This window comes from Phasianus colchicus, chromosome 10, assembly GCF_987193195.1.
Source record: "Phasianus colchicus chromosome 10, bPhaCol1.hap1.1, whole genome shotgun sequence".
Classification (NCBI taxonomy): Eukaryota; Metazoa; Chordata; class Aves; order Galliformes; family Phasianidae; genus Phasianus; species Phasianus colchicus.
This window is the reverse complement of record NC_143445.1, coordinates 10,032,487-10,054,791: the sequence shown is the minus strand read 5'-3', so window position 1 is coordinate 10,054,791 and position 22,305 is coordinate 10,032,487. Positions and strand designations below refer to the sequence as shown.

General features: G+C 40.0%; 1 protein-coding gene and 1 long non-coding RNA gene across 7 annotated transcripts in view; one reads left to right on the top strand and one right to left on the bottom strand.

Moving 5' to 3' along the window:
• RHBDD1 (rhomboid domain containing 1) overlaps nt 1-6,216 on the bottom strand; it is a 30,614-nt gene extending 24,398 nt beyond the window's left edge. For 2 of the 6 annotated variants that reach the window (XM_090147277.1, XM_090147279.1), the window contains exons 1-2: nt 6,111-6,215; nt 111-626 (exon numbers count right to left, since the gene is read on the bottom strand). In XM_090147277.1, the coding sequence (XP_090003403.1) occupies nt 111-543 (433 nt within the window). In that variant the 5' untranslated portion in view covers nt 544-626; nt 6,111-6,215. Of the gene's footprint in view, nt 1-110; nt 627-5,451; nt 5,717-6,110 lie in introns of those variants that run through there. The other 4 variants (XM_031596356.2, XM_090147276.1, XM_031596360.2 and 1 more) reach the window with 3 other exon arrangements.
• Nucleotides 6,217-9,676: 3,460 nt separating this feature from the next.
• Nucleotides 9,677-16,762, top strand: LOC149916600 (uncharacterized). The gene is made up of 3 exons (XR_016469597.1): nt 9,677-9,832; nt 10,620-10,698; nt 14,260-16,762. It is a non-coding gene; the product is annotated as an uncharacterized LOC149916600 (long non-coding RNA).
• Nucleotides 16,763-22,305: the final 5,543 nt, after the last annotated feature.

The following is a 22,305-nucleotide window of genomic DNA, read 5'->3' as shown; positions in this document are numbered from 1 at the left end:
ATAACGTACACAGATGCATCTGGATGTACACCTGTCCATTTACTTCATTCAACAAACATTATATTTTATCCATAGTTACTTATTTTTGCATTTAAATTGGACCAACTTACCCGAGAAGCCTACAGCACAACTCATTTCATACGAAGGATCGTTCAGAATCTTCACAAGCATGAGTTCCAGCAGCACATAGACAACTCCAGTCAGCACTGAAAATACTGCAATTATGTACGCAAACCACACACACCCAAGTTTCCTTTCCAACATTATTCCCTTCCAAAGCATGGAAATCATGTTATAATATAAATGCCAGTCATCAACATGGTGGACAGGTGAAAGCAGTAAACGCTGCCAATTCTGTCTGTAGAAAGCTTCCCTCACACTGATACACGCCTCATGCAGCGGCCTCACGGGATTCAGGAAGAAAAAAACATTCAGTACGAGCACTGCGAGGGTAACAGAAGGAATGTTCTGAAGTCCAACTTGAGAAATCTGGTAAAGCAGCAAAAGCAGTCCAGCATTGACTCTTCCCTGCCTTCGATGCATTATTGCTTCTTACTCAAAGAAATGTGAAGTTCACTCTACTTCTATTCTTGTTCAAATCCAACACCATACACGTTTTGGAAACACTGAAAGAAAAAAACAATATAATGCATTATAATACACATACTATCATGTTTTTAGGCTCTTTTAAAACAATAACAACAACAACAACAACAAAGCAAATTCTTCAAGCTGAGCAACTGAAATGAGAAAAAAAGACAATTTTAATCTGGTCTAAGAAAAAAAAAAAAAAAAAAAGGACTTCTATGGATAATCCAGACAAGCATAATGAGAAGCAGGAGTCTGCAACCTCCCTCCCATGGCCCTGGACAGACTATTTCTTATATAAAATTCCTGAGTGTTCTAGGCATCTTCTCACTAATATCCTGATTCACTTACAGTCATTAAACTTTCAGGCAGAAAACCTTTGAAAAGCAACAAAAGAAACCTGGATAGAGACTTGGTTCTCAGGCCTCTCATCTTTGCTACATGTATTGCTTTCAGGATTTTTTCCCCAACTTCTCCACATACTCAGAGTAAGTCGAGAATGAAAATTCCAAGCTGCTGTTTCAACAAGTAAGAGACACAACTAAGGGCTTCTACACACGCACTTTGAAAATGGCTCTTGCTTTTATAGATTAAAATTAAAATTTTAGTTTCAAAGCTTGCAGTGGGGAAAATGTTGTAGGAGGAAAGCATATGTTAGAACAATACCAAAAAAAAAGAAAACCAACAGAAAACTGCATCAAAATATTCATCTCTTCTCTGTTCTATTTACGACAGATAAAATGTAGGACAAAAAAAAGAGATATAGAGTAGTAGATCTAGCTAGAAACAGGGTTGCGATGGCAAGCTGAGAAAGCACTCCAAAGTAACTTCTGCAGGTCCATAGAGGCGGGAGGCACCTGCACAGAGAGAATACAGCACAAAGTGACACAGAGATGGCAGAGTGGATACCTTCATCATCAGGACAACAGCTCAAAATGCAAAGCTTAACATTCCATGTGATGCCTATTGGGATTCTAGATCCTGCATTTCTACAGACAGCTGCTCTCTGCAAGCAGTTCTCATTAGGTATTCAGAGTATCATTAATAAATTGATGGGACTGCACCAAAGTAAGCAAACACATGGAAAAGTCAGGGAAATCACCTCTGAACTGTGTGATCTTGCATGAGCAAAAGGAACAAAACCTGCAGAGGGCTGAGCCGAAGAAAAGTCCACCTACAGCCCAGACTCTCCTTAAACATCAGCAAAAGCAGCAGATACCACTATGGCAGTTCACACTTGACAATAAGTGGCATTAAACAACTGATCAAATCAAATTTACGATGCTGTAATCTCTGGATTTCTTGTTAAATTGCATTTATGTTCAGCATAGCACTTGATGAAGAACATGCTTGTATTCTCAAAGCAACTCCAACAGAACAGAACACAATAAACTCATCTGCTACAACAAAAGGAAATTCACTACATTTTTCCCATGGTCTAAGTTTGGTCTGAGGCAGAGTGCAGCAGCAGCAGAAACCCACTCTGTTCCAGGCCCATAAGTACAGAACTCAGCTGTGCTGGGACCTTTAAGAAACAGATTCTAATCCTCCTAATTTAACTACACAGCTGAGCTAAAACCTCTTACAAAATGGTTGTTGTAAATGATAATCAAATGTTAGTCTTTGACAGTTTTGTTGTTGTTGTTGTTGTTTTTTGTTTTAATGTCAAAATTATATTTCAAAGAAGTAACTGAAACTTTTGATTATCTAAGTAATGTCATCATTCAAAACATGTCAGGTCACAATGTTGGTATCACCATTTCCAAATATTCTTACGTTCATGAGCCCAAACCTTTGACTTTTCTTTTTTGCCACTGACACAGCTATATTTTTCCCCACCACAAAACAGCTGACAAAAACTATTAGAATTTAAAAGCCAACCCAATTTAAACACAGGCTACGTGGAAACCCCAACTTCTTGCCATACCACATTGTTCAGATTGCCAAATAGTACATACTCTCACTTCTTAAAGCTTTCGCTCTGACAGTCTTTATTTTCCAGTTTTCATACTTTTAACATATACACACCAAGGAAAAACAACCTGCAGGCAGCACATTTCTGCACCATAACCATGTGAGAGTGGGAAGACTTTACCCCACAACTGCAGTAATGCTAGGTACTGTAAATCCTTCCTATTATTGGGAGCAACCAGGAACGGGTGCCAAAAACACATCACACATCTGATTATAAAGGACAAATATATAAAGAAAGGAAACAAATTAGTTATTTAATTAGTTAATGTAATTCACTTAAAATATAGAGAGCTTTCAGCTGTTTGAACATTCTTTCTCAGCCTCTACTCTGCTCTCTAGAAGCCTAACAAGACTTAAAACAATGAAACATTTATTTATTTATTTTTTTTTTTAAATATGCCACCCACTTCAAAATGTACAAATTTCCAGCAGGGACCTGAAGAGGACGTTTGTGTTGCTCCTCGGCTGCCACGTGTCTGCATTTTTGTCACCTACTCAAGAAAAAGGTCTGAACTAAACATCCTCGGAATCTAGTGTTTCAGTACTAATCAAGTGCAAAGCACATAAGCTTTCATTTTTACTGTGACAAACTCTCTGGCTGGCTTGGCAGCCATAAAATATTATGAGTTCGGATTACTGGAAAGTCATGCCAATAAGTAAATATTTTAGTAAATTGTAGTTCAAATGAAACATTACTGTCTTTTCCTACTACAGCTATAGTTTGAAGATTCTCCTTAAACCCTCATTTCCCTCTAAACTTCTAAAAGTTCACTCTAAAATTGTGATGCATGTTGACGTGAACAAAACCCAGCCCATCGCCCTGCTCCTCAAGAACCGCACTGCGAGGTAAGCCCGGATCTTAGTTTATAAAAACTAACAAGAGAAATGCATCTCATTTCCACTGAGGGTAAGCACAGCTGTCATCTACCTGCATGGCACATCCCACCAGGAAGGTCTGTCAGCAACCTTCTCTCTAGCACTGTTTAGTTCTCCTCATGCTTTCCAAGACCCATTTGTACGGAGGAACCTTAGCACTATACAACACCCTGCTGACAGAAGATACCCCAGGGTTAGCAATTCACTTTAGATTGGGAGTGTGATTTTGAAGTGAAACTCTCCATCACTCCCACTGATGTCACTGCAGTTCTCTGGAGTGGCCACAGTGTTTTCTTCTCTTTTCAGATGAAACTAAAGCAGGAGAAGGAGACGCACTCCAAAAGAAAAACCTGAGCATTCAGCCCACAGATCCAGACTGAAGCTAGGTCAAAACACAAAACCAAAGCCACACCGCTAGAAACATGTAAAGGATGAAAAGAGCAAACATCAGATCCTGAGCATAAACTGTTTCAGACTGCAGATAAAGCCCAGCAGACCCACACTATTCATCTATGAAGATACAAACTCAGTACAAAGCCTTGTATTCAAGCAAAGAACAGAACAGAAACTGGTTTTAAGGCAAAAGGAGTTCCTCAAAGGAAGCATCAGCAAAATGCACTTACATTGGCCTCAGACTTTGAAGGGGACCAAGGAAGCAGAATAAACAAAACGAAACAAAATGCAAGAAAAAGCACAAACATCTTAAGCATAGTGAACCATCCTGCTTTTATTTAATATGTATGCAAGGAAAAGGTCAGCTACAAGAAGCTTTGAAACGCTGAATACAATGACTGCATAAAACTCTGTGTCTACCACTGAAATCATTCCTTCCTGATCCTTCTGTCTGTACATTCGCTTTCATAGGCAGTCACCGTGGGAAGAGGCACTATGCTCTTGTGCCTCAAGACCAAGGCCAGATCTATGGTGAAAAGGATTTACTGGTAAGGTGTACATTAATAAGACCCACTATTTCCTTCTCTGGAGACAAAAGTCACTTCACTTCTTGTAGTGCAGTATAAATCAGCTCCCCAGTTGGAACAACCTAATATTTCTATTATGTATTGCCTTTGTGTGGGTATATTTATACGTACAGAGAAGAGCATTTACACACACACGCTCTTCTCATGGGTGCAGATTATTCAAGTCAGGCTTACCATCAAAAAGAGCCGTTTTGGCTTATATAAATTCATGTAATAGATATTCTGCTACAATTGTAGTGTAGAGCAGACACTCTAGCAGAAACCTTCACAGATTTTTATGGAAGGCTACCTTTTAGTATCTCTCCTTAGAATTCACATTCATTAGAAATTAATGAACTCGGTGTTTTCCTTCACTGGAAAAAATCTGTGCCAAATTCATTCAGGAGCCACGTGACAGTCACGTGCTACTGTTGGTTTCATCACATAGAAATACTAAAAGCAACACAGAAACCATTTTCTTTGTATTCCTAAATTTATATGCCATATGTGGTCAAACAGATGAAGCATTTTTGATCAAGGAAGAAAAACAAATCAGCAGATAATCTCCGAAACATCAGCTCTTTTTGGACCTCTGTGACAAGCCAGTCAGAACCACATACCAGCAAGATATCCTTCTGGGGGGAAACAATGGATATATTAAGTTCCTTTCCACTTTTGTGGAACAAAGCAATACAAGATGTGATAAATGTTTTTACTATCCTGTCTCTTAACTGGTAGTAAGTAATTACCCTTCTAACAGCTAAGATACATCTAAACGTTCATAAGGTACGTAAGTGAAGTGAGCTTTTGTAAACATTGCCAGCTGTGCGACTGGACTGCTGAAGGAACACCAGCTGTAAATATATATGGATATCTATAGTTCCAAATCAAAACAAAGTAGATTTCAGAATAGGCCCCAGCTTGATTCTTAATTTCACAGACGTTTAATTGCTTCCACTAAGATTGCACGTTGTTTGCACTTGACTGCAATTCTCACACCAGTATAATCCTACAACTGCATCACCACAGCAGAGGATCATCCTCCCGTGTTTACCTAAGAACTCTTCGACGTAATTAAAATGAAACAACCAGCATTTCCCCACCTCCTCCAGCACGAAAGCCCTTCTGGGTTGAGCATCCAGGCTGTCGTTACTTTTCTTAACCATCTCACTGCTTTAAGGAACAACAAAAAAAAAAAAGCGGATGCAGTTCTGGTAAAAAGTAAGAAGTCATTTCGTTATTTCTATACATTTCGCCAAGACGAGCGCAGGAGCTGCGTGCCGCCGATAAGCGCTATCAGGGCTGACACGGCCGCAGCGCTGCCCTGAACAAAAGCCCACCGAGGAGGAGCCGCTGCGGAGCAGAACGCAGAGGCCGGAACTCACTTCGCTGCCCGCCAACAGCGGGTGAGGCAGCGCGCGGCGGCCGCCCCGGCCGCAGGGGGAACCCGGCGGGCCGGGAGGGGAAAGGAGCCGACGCTGCCAAGCACGGCCGGGCGGGCCGGCGGGCCCCGTACGGCGGGGCGCAAACGCCGACGGCTCCTCGGGGCTGGAGGAGGAGGAAGAGCGAGAAGGCGGCTGGGAAGCAGCGCCGCGCCGCCCCTCCTGCGAGCGGCCGAGAGCCGCAGTGCGCGGGGGGGCGGCGGGATTCGTCCGCCACCAGACGGCGGCGCGGGCGCCCCCTCCCCCCGTGCCGCCCCGCCCCAGCACTCACGTTCTCTGCGCAGCGGCGGCCCCGACCCCGGCGCCGCACCACGTGACGCGGCCTCCAGGCCGGGGATTCGAGTCCCGCCCGCCGCGCTCCCTTCAGCCGCGCACGCGCGAGAGCGGCTCCGCCCCGCGGCGGGAAAGCGCGGCCGTGCTCTGCGCGCTGCCCTTAACGTAGAGCCGAAAGGGCGCGGATGGGCTGAGGGGCGGCGACGCGACGGCCCGTAATGAGTTATGCGAGTGTAACAGTTCGGCTCCTTCAGCTTTTTAGTCAGGCGCCAGGGATTCTGAGAGGAACACAGCGGTCGAAGCGGTGCGCCGTGCGAGTCGCTGCGTTAAGCACCGTTCCCGCCGGCCGCGCTCTCAGCGGGAACCGCCGAGCGAAACGGGCACCGCGAAGGACGTTGTCACGGCGGCTGGCGGGCCGGTGGCACAAGTACGAGAAGTGAGTCATACCAAGACCGTAGCCAAAGCTACTTGTAAACGGCCCTGCTTTGCTGTCAGCTCTGCGGCAGGTTTCATAGAACACGTTGGCCATTCACACGAGTACGTCACTGAATTTACGTGCAGATTGTAATCGGCCCTTCCAAAAACAGCGCACAGCTCAGCAGGCTGGCAGGCGTGAAAGGGGCTGAATTCCTAGAAACAGGGTGGGGATGGAGTTAAAGGAGCAGGCCGTGCCAAAACAAGCAACTGCAGCATTCTGCTCTCTTCCAGGAGTGAGCAGAAGCCAAAAGAGGAGGGCAAGTCCAGTGCCACCATCCAGACACCTTATGCTAAGCTCTTCAGTTTTGGCACATTGAGATCTGTTACCTCAATTAATGCTAATCGTCATAATTCATAGAAATCACAGGATGTGGGAGTTAGGAATGCCAGAACGATAGATTTTCTAACATACACCAGGTTTTCTATGATTGGCACCATTTTCTGTAATAGCCTACTCTAGTTTCATGCAGCTATAACTCCAGTTTGTATTCTTGACCACGCAGTATTTACTGCCTGAGTGTAGGCTCAGATCTTATTACTGGATGCACGAGACTTGAGGTCATAGCTTTCTGGGACCTGGAAGCCCTACATTCTTAACATCCTGTGTTAACCTGTTCAATCGTATATTTTCTGTCTTATATTTTTTATAAAACCCAAATAATAGGAGTCACAGGAACAATTGTAGGCTAAAGTGAATGATGCATTCAGGTGCTGCGACTCATGGGCTGTGTGTGTTCTTGTACTTTGTGCAGGATTACAATACTGCATTAAGCTTTTTTTTTTTCCCCCCTCCACATTTTCAAAAACTTTACTAAAAAACTCACAGAACTTATGCTTTTTACTTACATAAATAGCCTGTTTCTCTCTTTCTCTGATCTCATGCTATTATTTACCTCATGGATTTCTTCCACCTTTTTGTCTGAAAGTTGTTTTTCTTATTAAAAAAATAGAAAATACTGTTTTACACTCCACAACTTTTGTATGGTTAGTTTTAAAACATGATTACATTGATTTATTTAGCCATGCTCATAGATTTCCTATACGTGAGATCACCCAGTTTTTCTTAAGATGCCCTGAAAGACATTTTTGAGTAAGAAGAGCAATTTAGCTAGGCTGAAGAGCCGGCACCTAAAAAGTACAACACGTACAACAATTTCACTGTCTAATTAAGCAGCTATTAACAGTATAGGTTCTGTTTCCTATATACACCTGAGCTGATTAAGAAGAGAATTCAATACTTTGAAAGAAAATAAAAAATAAAAATAGCATTTTCATGTCCCACGTACAGTTAGCACAGCAGTGACGCATTCAGTTAAGGCTGCTTACGCCTTACTGCTAGCTATATAATCCATGTAAATATTTATATTACACCTATTATCACTGTAAACATACAGCTTAGTCATGTGTTGACCAGTAATAAAAAAGTGACATTGAAATCTTTCTCTTGCTTCATGGCACAAGGTTTAAACAGGTTTTAGAGTCAGTAAAACAGGCCTCATTTTTCTGAGATACATGCAGAGGTTTTTCATCATGAAATAAATGGGAAGGAACAGCTTGCTATGGAATGCATGGATACTGATTAAATCCGTATTTAAGTTTTTTTGTTTTTTTTAATTAATGCTGGAAATTTGACAGCAGCATAATTGAAACACCGTTGATGTTAATTATGAAGAAACTAGGTAGGACTAGCTCAGAAACGTTAGAAGAATGCATAAGTGTAGTTATGGGAAAGGAGGTATGGATTTCCTGGGCAGTCAGTATGTAGTGGCATTGTAGCAATTGGACAGGTCAATACTATAGAAAAGGTGTGATAACAGAGGGAGTGGCACAATAAAAAGGTGCTATAAAGGAAGGAAAGAAGATTGCTTACCCGTATCTAAGTATGCAGGGAAAAGCTTCACCAAGGACAGATCTCTAGAAAGAGATTCCTCCCTAGGGGCAGTCAGCCCTTAAATGAGCTCTTAGAGAGGTGCACTCAGGCTCCACCCCTTCTGGTCACACAGCTGAATTGCCTTCACCTGTACTCCCAGGGCTGACTGGGTCCTTTGCCCAGGTGCTCAATCAGTGGTGTGACTCAACGGTTACTATACAGATATTTACAAACAGAAGGAGAAATAGTAACCCAAAGTTTGATACATGAGGATGTGATGCATCTGTCTGAAAACTAACATAATATTGATGATTTCAGGATTGATTTAAATACATAATTAGTTTATATACAACTGTTTTACCTCTGCTACCATTCTAACTCTGAAAATAACATAATGCTTTGGAAATTGTGGAAGCAAGTCATTCAGAGAGATAGATATTGAAATACCTGATAGTACATTTTTTGTATGAATTCGGGGCTTAATTTCTTTGAGTCTTCGATGTGAAATTAACTTTGTATTTGTCACACAGCCCACTCATACTAACTTTTCTTTAGTTTGTCATGTACCTTATCCAAGTTCAGTTGTCACATCACTAACAGAACCTTCATACTGAAGGCTGTAGATTCTTTGTTTCCAGAGTGTAGTGTTAAAATGAATCATCCTGCAGGTTCTTGTTCATGTATTCTTCCCGAAGGAAAAGAAGAAACATTTGTTAAAAAGTAAAGTAGTCTATTAATCTGAACATGGCCTGGAAAAAATGGACTAACATCAGAAAGTTTTCATAATGCTTATAGCCAAAGGGGCTTTTGTCATCTAGTCACCTCCTGTTTAACCTGATAGTTCTACGCTACATTGAGGAACCAGTTAAACCGAAGCATTTTCATTCTCAAAGTCCTAACTTGTTGTATGTCACCTATGAAGAACAGAATAAACCAAAAGACAATGCTAAGGAAATAAATGTGTAAAATATGCCAGGAGGATGGTACCAGGTGCTCTCTCTACTCAACTAAAGAGTTTTCAAAAAAAAAGGTATCAAAACCAAAGAGAATATAACTTAAGGTAGCTGGGGAAAACAATCTGTAACGCAAATACTTGTTGGTTATAGAACAGTAAGACAGAAAACTGCTATCCCTTAAAATTGATTTAAAAATAAGCAATGAGTGTACAGTAACTGTTGAGCACTTGGGGAAAGGACCCAGTCAGCCCTGGGAGCACAGGTGAAGGCAGTTCAGCTGAGTGAGTGAAAGGGGTGGAGCCTGGCTGTACCTCTCTTAGACCTCATTTAAGGGCTGACCCCTACTGGGGAAGGGTCTCTTTTTGGAGATCCCTTTTTGGTGAAGTTTTCCTTTGCAAACAGAATTTTCTGATATGAGTAAGCAGTCTTCTTTCTTTCCTTCTTAGCGCCTTTCTTTTCTGCTGCTCCTTCTGTCATCTTACTTTGTTGTAATGCTTTTCTCATTGTATTGGTCTGCTCAAATGCTGCAAATGAATATGTAGATACTTCTATTTGTTTTACTTGACTGGGGACTTTTAACAATCATTATAACAAAACAGCCTGTATGTTGTTTACTGTAATAATACTATATGTAGAAAGTATTCTATTGAGTAGTTCTTTTTCAGGTGCAAGGTAACTTGCACCTTGTTGTTTATAGTTGCTATGAATTGCAAAATGAAGCTATATTCTGCTACTAGTAGAGAATCTTTGTTAATACCGTAGCTGTGAAAACTTGTAATACCATGGGTTTTTTTCTTTGCTTTTTTTTATGAAAACATGGGGTCTGATCCAATTCTATTTTTTTAAAGAATTTTTAACTGCTTTGTTGCAAGGCTGTATCAGTAATCTGGTGATGTTCTGTGTTCTGCTGGCCTGTACTGTGCAAGGACAACTGGAGCAGTGTTTCTGCAGGGCAAGGAAACATCAATTTTCAGTACTCTCAAGTTCTTGGCTCTGAAAGTTGAGTTAATCTGGCGGCAATACTGAAGGGCTTTATCTGGCATTCCTTATAAGATGGATTTGTCAAAGATAGTAAGGAATTTCTCCAGGAATTACAGTAAGCCTCTCTTTAGAAGTCTCTTTCTGCTCTGTATTCTCATGGATATAGGTAGAGAACTTGTGTTCTTTGTGCTTTTATCTTTTTATACTAATGTCACTTCTACAGCATATCCACATAGTGTGTCCCTGCAGAGAGGTTCAGGAAGCATTGGGAGGAGGAGCTGCTGCCCTTTGGTCTCTAAAAGGTGACCTGAAGTTTTACCTTGTGACTCAGTCTGACTTTTTTTCTGATTTTTGTACATTGAAAAAAAACTATTTCCCTTAAAAGCTTGAATCCCTTGAGTGTTATATTCACAATTGAATTGGGAATTGCTAACTTGCTTGTTTTAGTTTGCTTTTAACTTTCTAGGATTGTCTTTAAGTCATGGGGGGTGTACCCATAAGCCTCAATTGCCCTAACCAGCCCCACCTGGGTCCCCAAACCCACTGCCCAGGATCCCCATTTAAGATCAGTGCCAGACACTTCCTTTTCCTTTAGTTCAGGTTTTTAAAGCACTCAGCAGAAACTATAAAGCTGTAGTACAAAGGAGAAAGGTATTTGAAATGAAGATCAAATGGATTTTATGGCCCATTTAAGTCTTTTTAACGTAGGCAATATTGTAAGGATTATAATCAAATACTGTAAAACTATTGAATATTGCCAAATCAGAGAGTTGCATTGTTTCTGTAGGTTGTAGCTCTCAGATTGCAGTCAAGAGAGATTTCAGCCATGCCTGGCAAAAAAAAAAAAAAAATTCTGGCAAATGTAATATATTTCATCTGATCAGCTGGAAGATAAGAAGTAACAAAGAACTTTCAGGCACAGGAGGCCTTATTCAACTCTAAAATAGAAACAGCAGACTTCAAAGTTAAATACAAACTGAGGGAGGTTTTTCTTGATTAACTTTGGAGTGTTCTGGAAGTTGTGCACAGCAGTAGAGTGGCAGCAGCTACTGAATCCACTGGAGGCGATCCTTTCTCATCTGTGTTCATAGGAAGTAGATGTTGTTTGAAACTAACCTAAATACAAACAAGTTTCACCCCCCCTTTCTGTTGTACTGCTGCTGTAGCCATCGCATTCTAAGGACAGAGACAGAAGTGTGTAGTGCTGCTTGTTGGCAGAACCAGCGAATTTGAGTAGAAGTCTTCTGCACCTAGAACAGCAGTGGGAGCTACTTCAGTGTTGTACCTGTGCCTGCCTGTCATGGCGTGCAGTTGAGGCTGAGAAACGGCCTGCTGTGATGCAGCTGAGTGCAAATAGGCACTGCAGCCCGGGGTTGTATTACCTGTTCCACAGACCATCTTGAAAGCAGGGAAAGGCAATCTCTAGAACAAAGCACAGGCTGCAATGGAGAACATGTAATTGGTATGGAATGGGCTCTAGCAAGGGAATACTGATAGTGCTTGGCCTTCTGTGTGGGTGCTGATGTGAACTTGTTCAGGTTTCTGGGGATCTTCTTGCTTTCTAGGTAGAAGAGCAGGTTTTTCAGGTGTTCCAGAGAGACAAACCCTCCTACTTCCTGGAGACTCTAAGGATTTCCTTGGTGATTCCCCTGGGAATCTCTTCCTCCCCTACCAAAATACATGTGGGCATTTGCAGCTTTTTCTTTCAGCAGCTGTGTAATATGTATTTTTCTGCTACCTGTCACACTTACTTTAGTTCTTCATTGCTTTTTAATTTTGATTTCTGTCCAATGAACTTGAGAAATATATTTAATTATTTTTTTCTTTACTAGCTTTCAATCTGTAAAATAATGGTCTCTGGCAGCTTTTGGCATTGTGAAGTACCAAGATCAGTTGCAATGAGGTGACTCAGCATTCTGCACAGCTGCTTGTGAATATTTCAGCCAGGCCTCTGCTTGATTAATGAGCATTGGCCTCTTCTTGAGATAATTCTTGCTGGAGTTTGCCCAAGGGCTACAGAGTGAGCACTCAAGGGAATTTAGCAGAAGAAATCTGTATTTGAAATGACTTCTCTTTTAAATCTGTTTACTTAATGATTGCTTGCTTGAAGGTGATGCCCATAATAAGGAGGAAAAGTCAGTCAAAAGTGTTTAAAAAAAAGTATGTTAGAATTTTTCACTGTTCCTCTTTGAGGAAGACTTGGCAGATCCTCTTACTGGGCTATGTCCCTGAAGTAGGTTGGAGCTCAAAGGATGTGAGTTTGCATGCACATAGTACCTTGCAGTGGAGGCACTTGTGATGCTGGGAGCTTGGCAGCAAGTGTTATTCCCCTTCCTGCTCCTGTCAGCATTGCTCTCATCAGAGATGGCTGATGTACCCATGTTTATATCGGTCATCAGCTATATATGAACATGTATTCAATTTCATTTTCTGAAGAAATGAATGTGTGGCAATTCTACCTATACATTAGCCTCTCACATTAATTTTTGAATCAATGAACCCATTTCAGTTGCACCTGCCAGAACTGTGCGTTGCTTATGGGCAGAACCACCACTTCCTGCAGCTGCCTGTGGCTCCTGCATGTAGTGGTCACGATACCCAGTGTATCAGCAGCTTTGTGAGTAAGGACACAGCTTTACAGGCCTGTGCCATGTGGTGTTTCTCTTCCAGGCAGCTGGTCAGGAAGACATCAGAAAGACTTGAGACCATTAGGTTGGAAATAGGAAGCAGGGAGGGGGAGGAGTAGCCAAGTGATGTGTTGAGAATGTGCTGGTAGAGCTAAGTGTCTGCTACTCATAATTTCTACTGTTTTATAAGAAGTTAAACACATGTTCTTATGCAGTATTAGGTTGGGAGAGGTGAAATAGCAAAAAAAAAAAAAAAACAAAAAACACAACATTCCACATATGTAATCTATGCTGTATTGGAGTATCTATTGGTGTGTGAAAGGAAAGTTTCTCTGAAGTAATCACAACTTCAGAATATTCAGTACACTGAAATGAAGAAAGTAGCAGAAGATAAAACATGTCTGCTTTTAGAGTATCTGTCAATCTGTAGCCATAGTAAACAGGTAATCAGAACCTTCTTAATTTGTGCAAGTTGCTGCATGTAAGGGCTGAATTAACTAAAGCATATCCCTATGAAATAACCTTCATTACATAAATCAGTGTGCTGATGGATTACTGAATTTGCAGCCAAAATAGTACCCACAATGGGTGTGAAGTTTCCTGATCATCTAATAAATTGATAACTTTGAAGTCTAGTTGTGACAATTTAAATGTCATCACTATTAAACAAGTTGCCAAAATGCAAACAACTATCCTAAGTCATTAAAATGTAATTATAAAGGACAGCTGGGTCTGCTATCAATCTGGGCTGTTGGGACTCATAATGTGGAAAAAATATGAAAGTTCCACACAAGCAAAATGAGACTGCTGTACGTGCCAATGAGAACCTGCATGGGAAGCAAATGCAGTGTGTACTTTGTGCATAGACAGTTGCTGATGCTATTAGAAGGCTTATGTTATGGATATGGATGTAGGAGAGAATGGTTGTGTGGCATCCAGCAAATGTCTGTACCTTCTCTATGCCTTATATGGAAAGTCCTCTGCTTTGGGTAGTTTTTTCTAGTGAGATGGATAGACTGGATAGCAAAGGCAATCTAGCAGAAGTGACTGAAGAAGGGCTACATTCTCTCTTTTGTAGAGAGCCAGCACAGGTGTTAAGCCCTGTTTTGAGAACCAGGTGGGCTTTATATTATGGTTTGCCTATTTTGGTTGAGAATATTATTAGAGAGAAAAGTATCTGTTGGGCTTTGCGGGACTGTACTAGGTCTGTTTGACAGTTGCTTTTCTTTTTAACAGACAGGAAAAAAAGGAAATAAAGATGAGCAAGAATTGATTGGAAGAATGAGTGAAGATGGAAGAAAAGACTGCACAGAAAGTAAGCCCTGAGAGTCAAGCTGGAGCATCATGGGGTTCCCTGGGAGGAGAGGGTGCTGGGGAAGGGACCTGGGCACCCTGGGGACTGTGAGGTGCTCAGCCTGAGGAATTGGGAAGCCTCACTTTCCCCCTCTGGCTGCAGCTGTGCCAGCCCTCAGATGCTTGATCCCTTTTCTGCCTCAGCTGTTTCTTTATCCCTTGTTGGAGACTACTCCCCTTTACCTGCTGGGTGCAGAACTATGATAGAGAAGATCAGTAATTTCACCTGTATGTGCCGGTAGGGCTTGCAAAACAATTACACAGAGCTAGGAGGTATGAGCCCTCCTCCAGTGAGGTGTGGAAATAATGCCTTTCTTAGTGGGCCTAACTGTAACTGGAAAAGCAGTTATGAACGGCCTCCAAACAAAACATCCAGATTCCAAGACATAAAGCCTCACTGTGTCTGTCATGCAAACAGCAACCCCAGTCCTTGCTTAGGATTTGCAGCTGCTGCTGTAGATGGTATAGCTCTAAATTCATACTAGTTTCAGCTGCTTCCCAATAGGCTTTGTCTGTTATACAGTGATGTAGCATGTAGTTGTTTGTAGATTATGATATGTACACTGTAAGTGGAGGTAGAATTGTTATACTGCTTCATTGGATTAGGAACATCAAATGGGTTCACAGTCTCCTGGTACTGTTAATACATTTTATGAGGCTGCCAGCTTCCATAATTAAGCCCTGTTTCCCTGTATGTGCAGGAAAGGTGGGATTTGATAACTGGTAATCTAAAAGAAACATTTCATTTTGTGTATTTTAATGCAAAAGATACTTCTTGATGCTTTTGTGAACCTAAACATAAACAAAATGCCTGTGTATGAATGTTACTATATTTGGAATACTTCATTTTTTCCTGTAAATCAGCCTATAGTATATTGTTCACGTGAAATAACAGTTGAGTATTCTGTAGACTATTCCATCCAGTATTCTAACTGGTCAGTATTCCTGAAATACACAGGTATCAAATTCTCCACGTGTCTTTTTCTGATATGGAGTAAATCCTAATGATCCCTGTGTGTTTTTGGAAATGATATAATAATGTGGTGTATGAGTGTAATTATCCACCTTTTGATCTCCCTGAATTGTAAATTTTTTTTGTTTGCTTTTGAGGAGAATCAGTCGGTATGGAGCTTAGAGAACCATTTAAGATTAGGAATGGTTCCTAATGAACAGATTTTCTGATGCAAATGAAAAGCCAAGTTGAGAGTTTTTTTTCTTTTACATGCAGACAGCTGTAGGTCACAACAGACTTGGTTTGTTTTTGGGCTGTCCTACTCAAGGGCATGAAGCTTCAGCTTATCAACAAAAAAATGAGATGCTAACCTGCCAAATATAGGGAAATGAATAAATGGAAGAACAAGAAAAGTCAGTAAAGTAGGAAATCTCAGGTGGTGTGAATGATATCCTACATAGTGTAAGCAAAATTTTCTGCTGTTTGTTTCACACTGCTACACTAAGGAAGAATGAATTTTAGTCACCAGTGCTGATATGAAAAGCATGCAAATTCTACAGATCACACTGGCTAATGGATATATTGGTTATTTTGAAAAAGGAAAAATAAGCTTTCCTGTAATTTCTTTTCAAGTCCTCCCTATGTGAGATGACAACTCACTGCTGTTTTAGGAAATTGCTAGTTTTCTGTGAACACTGAGAAGGTCTTGAAATTAACTTAGTAAAGGTGAGGCTATGTGATATTTCATGCTGCATTGTGAGAATCAGCAGAATGACATTGTAAAATATCCATAGTGATAGTCAGTTAAAGTCTGCAGGGAGTAAGGTCAAAGAAAGGTTAGCAGCTGACATCAAATCAGAAGCCAGGTGTGCTGACCCTTAATCATAGGCTTTGTGGACTGCAATTCAGCATAACATTATTGAATTCACCTTTAGATTAAGCTGGCTTGCTCTGACATATACAAACCCATATGCAAGTTAATGGCTGTGGCATCCACTTAATTATGCAAGCTTTGATAACAGATCAGTGAGGTGACCTCTGCAACCACTATTTTCAAGGTCCTTAACTATTTGCATTTTCAACAAACAGAAAGTGGCATTCCCTATTTAGGTCACATTAGACCATTAGTTCTGTGTATACAAATTACAACCTGGGAATAGTAATGTGCACAAAAGATTTTTTTGTGATTACATTAGAGTTGTTGAAATCAGCACTTGCATGCTGAAAGTCATCTGTTCAGGTATTGATAGCAAATCTTTGGCTCTGTGAAGGAAATGCTCTTCAAGACAGTCCCTAATACTCAGTGAACTATAATTAAGCATATATGCAAACTTAGCTTCCTTGTTGCTTGTATGATTCTGCAGTCTTTGATCATGAGCTTGCTCTGTAGAGATTATTTGCCTTAATGCTGAAATGGAAGAGGGTTCACATAGTGCAAATGAAAGAAATTTCTTTTAGTTTAACAAATATTTTTGGATTAACGTAAGCTTAACAATGACATATTGATGTGGTGTTATCTTTATTCAGTGGATGTGCTTCTCACTTGCTCACTTATGCAGTGCTTACTCAACAAACTGCATGGAAATCAGTAGTATTAAGGTCACTGGCAACAGAGCTGCCTGTTACACTATGCACTAAAGGCACTTGGTGAATATTGCACCAATACAAAATCAAACTTGTTGCTGATTCTGCTGAAATTTCTCCCCTTTAATGCAGCTGCAGGATGGGGTTCAGAAAGGAGCTGGTCAGGAGTCCTATGCCCTCTGCAGTATTTACTGTATGTAGCTTGGTACTGAATAAGGAACATGTGCTAAAGGCTTGGCATATTTCTGAGACTGTACAGTTCACTCTCTTCTCAGTGAAGTTACTTCAGTGGGAATTGTGTATTCCTACAGTGAAAGACCTTGATAGTGTCCTTAATGACCTGAAAAACTGCATAAAATGTTATAAACAAAGCATAGTGCCCCAAAACTCAGTGGTCCATTCTCTCCACAAGATAAGGTGGTTTGGGTGGATGGGCTGTATCTTTGGGCCAAGACTTTTCCATGTCTGGTTTTAGGGTATTTTCTATGTTCATAAACTCCTATTTTACTCTCTTGCATTTTGTTCTTTGTTCTAATTAACTGTTGCTGTGGGAAGTACGTGTGAAGTCTTAGCTGTATAAAGCTGCTTCCATAGTCAACTGTAGTCCTCCACTACTCTACTTCTAGAGAAGTGTATTTCTAACAGAACCTCATGAGCCTTAAGGCTTCAGTCTTTACATTTTTCATGTATGTATATTGTCTTTTGGATGCCTGATGTGCATTAGTCAGAGCTATGAATGAAGTGCAAGACTCCAAAGTGTGGAGCAGACATCCATGCTACTTTGCTGCTTTGTTGGCATGATTTGTGTTGTGTAGATCTCCAATTGGCTGGCACAAGTAGACATTACAATCCAGTTCATCAGCTGCACCTGTCACAGAGTGTGCCTATAGAGCAAATGATGGGTTAAATCTTATTCTGAACTGCTGATACCAGTAGCAGTCACCAGGTTCAGCTGGAAAAGAGCATGATTAATGTCTTGTATTCTTAGAGGTTTCAGTAAGGTAGTGCAAATAATTCCTACCAAAGCCAGTCTTTTGCTGATTGGTGAAGCTGTGTTTTGCTGTAGCACATATACACAGGAGCCTGGTGCCCAGAAGGCTAAAAGCTGTTTAGCAAGTTGGACCTATGTTTTATACAGAGTTTGCTATAGCACTAAAGTAACAAAAGAAATGGGATCTACAGTAGCTTAATTAAAGTCAAGAGACATTTGAAGTTAAATATGAAAGTGTTTCATAATGGGAATGAATTCCTTTAGGATATTAATTTTTTTATTAATTTTTCCACCAAATGGGCAGCTTTGGACTGGAGGTTAAGAACAAAAGCTGGATGCTTCTGCTGAAATTCTCCATATAGGAATTATTATTGAAGGCAACATTTTAACTTATCTTTTAGTTCCAGGCTTGACAACTGTTTGAGATGATTAGGGTGAAACAGACCTCCATTAACTTTTTTTCAGGTTGTTCTGCAGACTCAGGAAGACATTATTTATACTCTGCTCATGTATTTAAGTAGATCTTTGTCATTGTGTGGCTAGAAACATCTGTTTGAAACAACAGAAGCTGAGATTGAATTAATTCTATCCTATAGAATAGTGATTAACGGCAACAAACTCCATAGCTATAGAATTGTTCAATAACTGGAGCCTTGCTGATAGCATGGATAAATTGAGAGTTTCATTGTATTGAGATGTCAGTCTCAAATCTGTAATCGCTGCTAAATAATGCTTAAAGGATTAAAAAGCCCAAGAGGTATCCTGTCCTTGTGTAAATTCCCAATTCCTTTGCTATCTTCTGGGTGCTATTTTTAGAAGTAGTGGAAGAAAAGACAAATCAGCCAGGCAACTATATTCATTCATAGTTTAATCCTATGAAAGAGGGAACAAGCAAGGCAGATGCATACATCAGAAAATCCTTAGTAGCATGCTCTGGTTTTTATTTTGGGTAAAAATATTCAAACTGGAAAACTGTGATCCTTAAAGACTTCAGTATGGGAAAGCAAGCAAAGGACCTACACATGGACACAGGAGGGGTGTCTGCAGGCAGCTCTATGAATGCTGTCAGTAACTACCAGGAAATGACAGGGTGAAAAATGTACTGAATTAAGTCAAATATTTTACTTCACACTATTTGCACTACCTTTGTGTGTATAGTAGAAGGCAATAAATACAGAAGTTATGTGAAAAGCTAGAGGAATACAAATGCTGCAAAACTATGGGGATATTGGGTGAGAAAATAAGTAAAACTTATCTATAGGTACTTGAAGTAAGGGACCTCCAATAGAGCAGTACAGGTAAAATTTCTGCAGAATGTGACCTCAGGTCTGTCATTTGCAATTGAACCCTTGTTTTAGGGTTTTGCCTCTGGCTTTCTTCTGATACAAAATGCAAAGTCAAGAGTGTGGTCGTGGTGCTCCAGTATATCTCCTCATAGCACTGTAGTCTCATGAAGGGAAGGTCTGGAAACCAGTCAGATGCAAACAACCTTTTTCATGGGTCCCCAGCTTTTTCCATAATTGTCTTGGTTTCCCAGATTTCACAACTGTGTTCTGCTGGTACCTTTAGTATCAGCTCCATAATGGCAGAGTGTTTTGTTGCCTACCTATACCCAGAGACAAAGAATGCAAGCACTCTCCATTTTGAGACCCTCCTCTCCTTAGCTGGTTGTGTGTCTTGGGTGACAAGCAGTGGCTTGCTGTCCTTTCAGTGTGAATGCAAACGTAAATCTGATTAAGGAAGTTGTTAGAAGAGGGTGCTGTGAGACTGACTGTGTTTGGATGGTATGGAAAGGCATTATGAACTCTATCTGCTGGCTGTTAACAATTCTCAGTAGTGCTTTGTAGAAAAAAAATCTAGTGCGTGTAATAGCATAATAGGAGGGGAGGATGTATTTATGTAAATGAACTAAAACATCCCCAAGAATTAATAAATTAAGTGGTTGGAAAAGCTAGCAGAGGATAATAGGCATGGAGACTTTCTGCTTGTCAGCAGAGATGGTTAATTGGTTGGACTTGCTGTGGCACTGTGCATGCCAAAGAGGAGCAAAATCACTTTCAGTGTTAGAAAATCACCTAATAGCAATAACTCCAGAGCAATATGTTGTATTCATGTATTTATCTTGTTATATGTATTAAATGCTGTTATTAATACTAGTCTGTATCACTTTATGTGAATGTGTAGTGAAATAATTAAATTAGAAAAGTCCAGTGTACTCAATAGCATTTTCACAGGCACTCTATAGTAAAAAAAAAAAAACTGTCTCAGAATTCAACCTGAATTTCTTAGAAGTCTGTATTTTGGGTTCCAAATTTAAAAAAAAAAAAAAAAAAGTTGGGCTTGCTAGCTCACTTATTAGATTTAAATTTCTAGGAGCAATTAGTGGAAAAGATGGAAATCCTGCTCTGTATTAATAAGCTATGTCATGCTGAATACAGTACTAAGGCAACAAATAGCTTTGTCTAATTTAGTCATGCACACTGAGGAGACCAGTATGTATATAATACCATTTAATTTAGATAACTTTGCTTATTTTTGATAAATCTGATATTGGCAATGATAGCATTGTCAGGACTTTTATTTATGATTATAACTTTGGGATTTAAGCTGCAGGTCCTAGATTGATTACAGACCATAGCTGTAACCAACTACCTGAAATCACAGAACTTTGGAAGTTCAGAAAAATGTCTCTCCTATCACTTAGTTTTAAAGTTCATGTGCAGTATTTGCACAATAGGAAAGAATGCAAGAACCTGAGAACTCCCATATAGGAACAGTATAACCTGTCAATTCTAATTCTGTAACCTCAAAGAGGCTGTGTAAACTGCACATGACATAGTTTAGGTCTTCTAAAACAGTTATCAGAATTGAAAAAAAAAAAATTAAGCTCAGGTGAATGTTTGATTTGTGATGTTTGTTTTTCAGTTGATTGTCTTTGTGTCTCCTTCTCCCAGGGCACTTTCTTTAATTCAGCTAATACATCTTTTCCAGATAAACATTTGTGCATAAGTTACTATTTCCTTTTCTTTCTTTATATGCTACATTTTCCTTTCTACTGGAATATTTTCAGTGTAAACAAATTGAGTTTACCTTGGTCCTGGAGTGAATGGTGTCTTGGATCTTCTCAGTTTACTAATGAAACACTTTGAACTGATATACAAGAATATTTTTATGTAAAATGGGCTCAATAATTGTTTTATAGCTATATCAAGACTTGAATGACAGCCTGCTCCCTATTTTTCTTTTTGGTAATCAGGAAGAAGCATGTATTTCTCTGTTGTTAAGCTCCCAGAAATCTTAAAAGACACTCTTTGAAAGATATGAATGGTGGTGATAGAGAAAAAAAATAGTTTGAGTTTCTTCATGCAGACAGAACTCAAAACTATCAACTGGATTTTGTCTAAAATGTCTTAACTCTCATTTTGCCTGGGATCAGTCAATTTTGAGTTCTGGAACTAGTAAGAACATTAACTTTCATTTTCATGTTAAAATAATGTTCTTCTAGTGCTTTCCTTTGGATGACAGAATGTGTGTTCATGCAGGTATATTTGCTCATTTGTGGACATGTATGAAGAGAAGTATTTTTTTTCAGTGCTTGATTCACGTGCACAAAGGCTTTCTTGCATGAGAGGTGTAATGTAAAACAGTGCATTTTTAGTTAAGTTACTCTATTAGTGCTGTTTGCATTATACAGGAGCTCATGGATATTTTCTGGGTCTTATCCCAGAAACTGCTCAGATAGTATGGTTTAGGAGAGGTATGGGATTCTCAGTAAGTCGTTCACTTCATACTTTGAATCATTCCCTGTCCAATAGATCTTTTAAAAACTCCTTACTATAGTATCTTAAAGGAGTATTTGGCAGATTCATAAATGTCCCTGTTTAAATAATGTGGAATGAATACTGCTGTTTATAAATGTGTTTCCTAAAATGTAGAGAGCAATAACGTGCAGTGTTTAAAAATGGATGGGGATATCCTCGCATCTACTGCTTCATCACTTGCTATGCTTGCACTCTAGAGGCTACTGAGCCTGGATTTGACACAGCCTCTTATGTTACATCCTGAAGATTGCTGAAATGCATCCTGCTGAGTTTGTGCTTTGTAAGTTCAACATTTCTTCTCTGATGTAACCTTCTGAAAGTTGTGCTCCACTGACCATCTTTCATATCATAAAATCAGTAATATATGCAAAACTAATGATGTTTTGTCCAATGAAAGCTTCTGTATCACCAGTGTGATCTCAAGATATAACATTTCAAAATCACACTTACTGATGGGGTGGGCTTATTTTGACTTGGGAAGAGGCTAGGTCGTGCTTCCCAACTAGGAAAAAATCCTGAAGCACTGGGATAATAAGAATTTTAGAATTACAGTACACTTAGATTAGTAATCTCTATTGTGT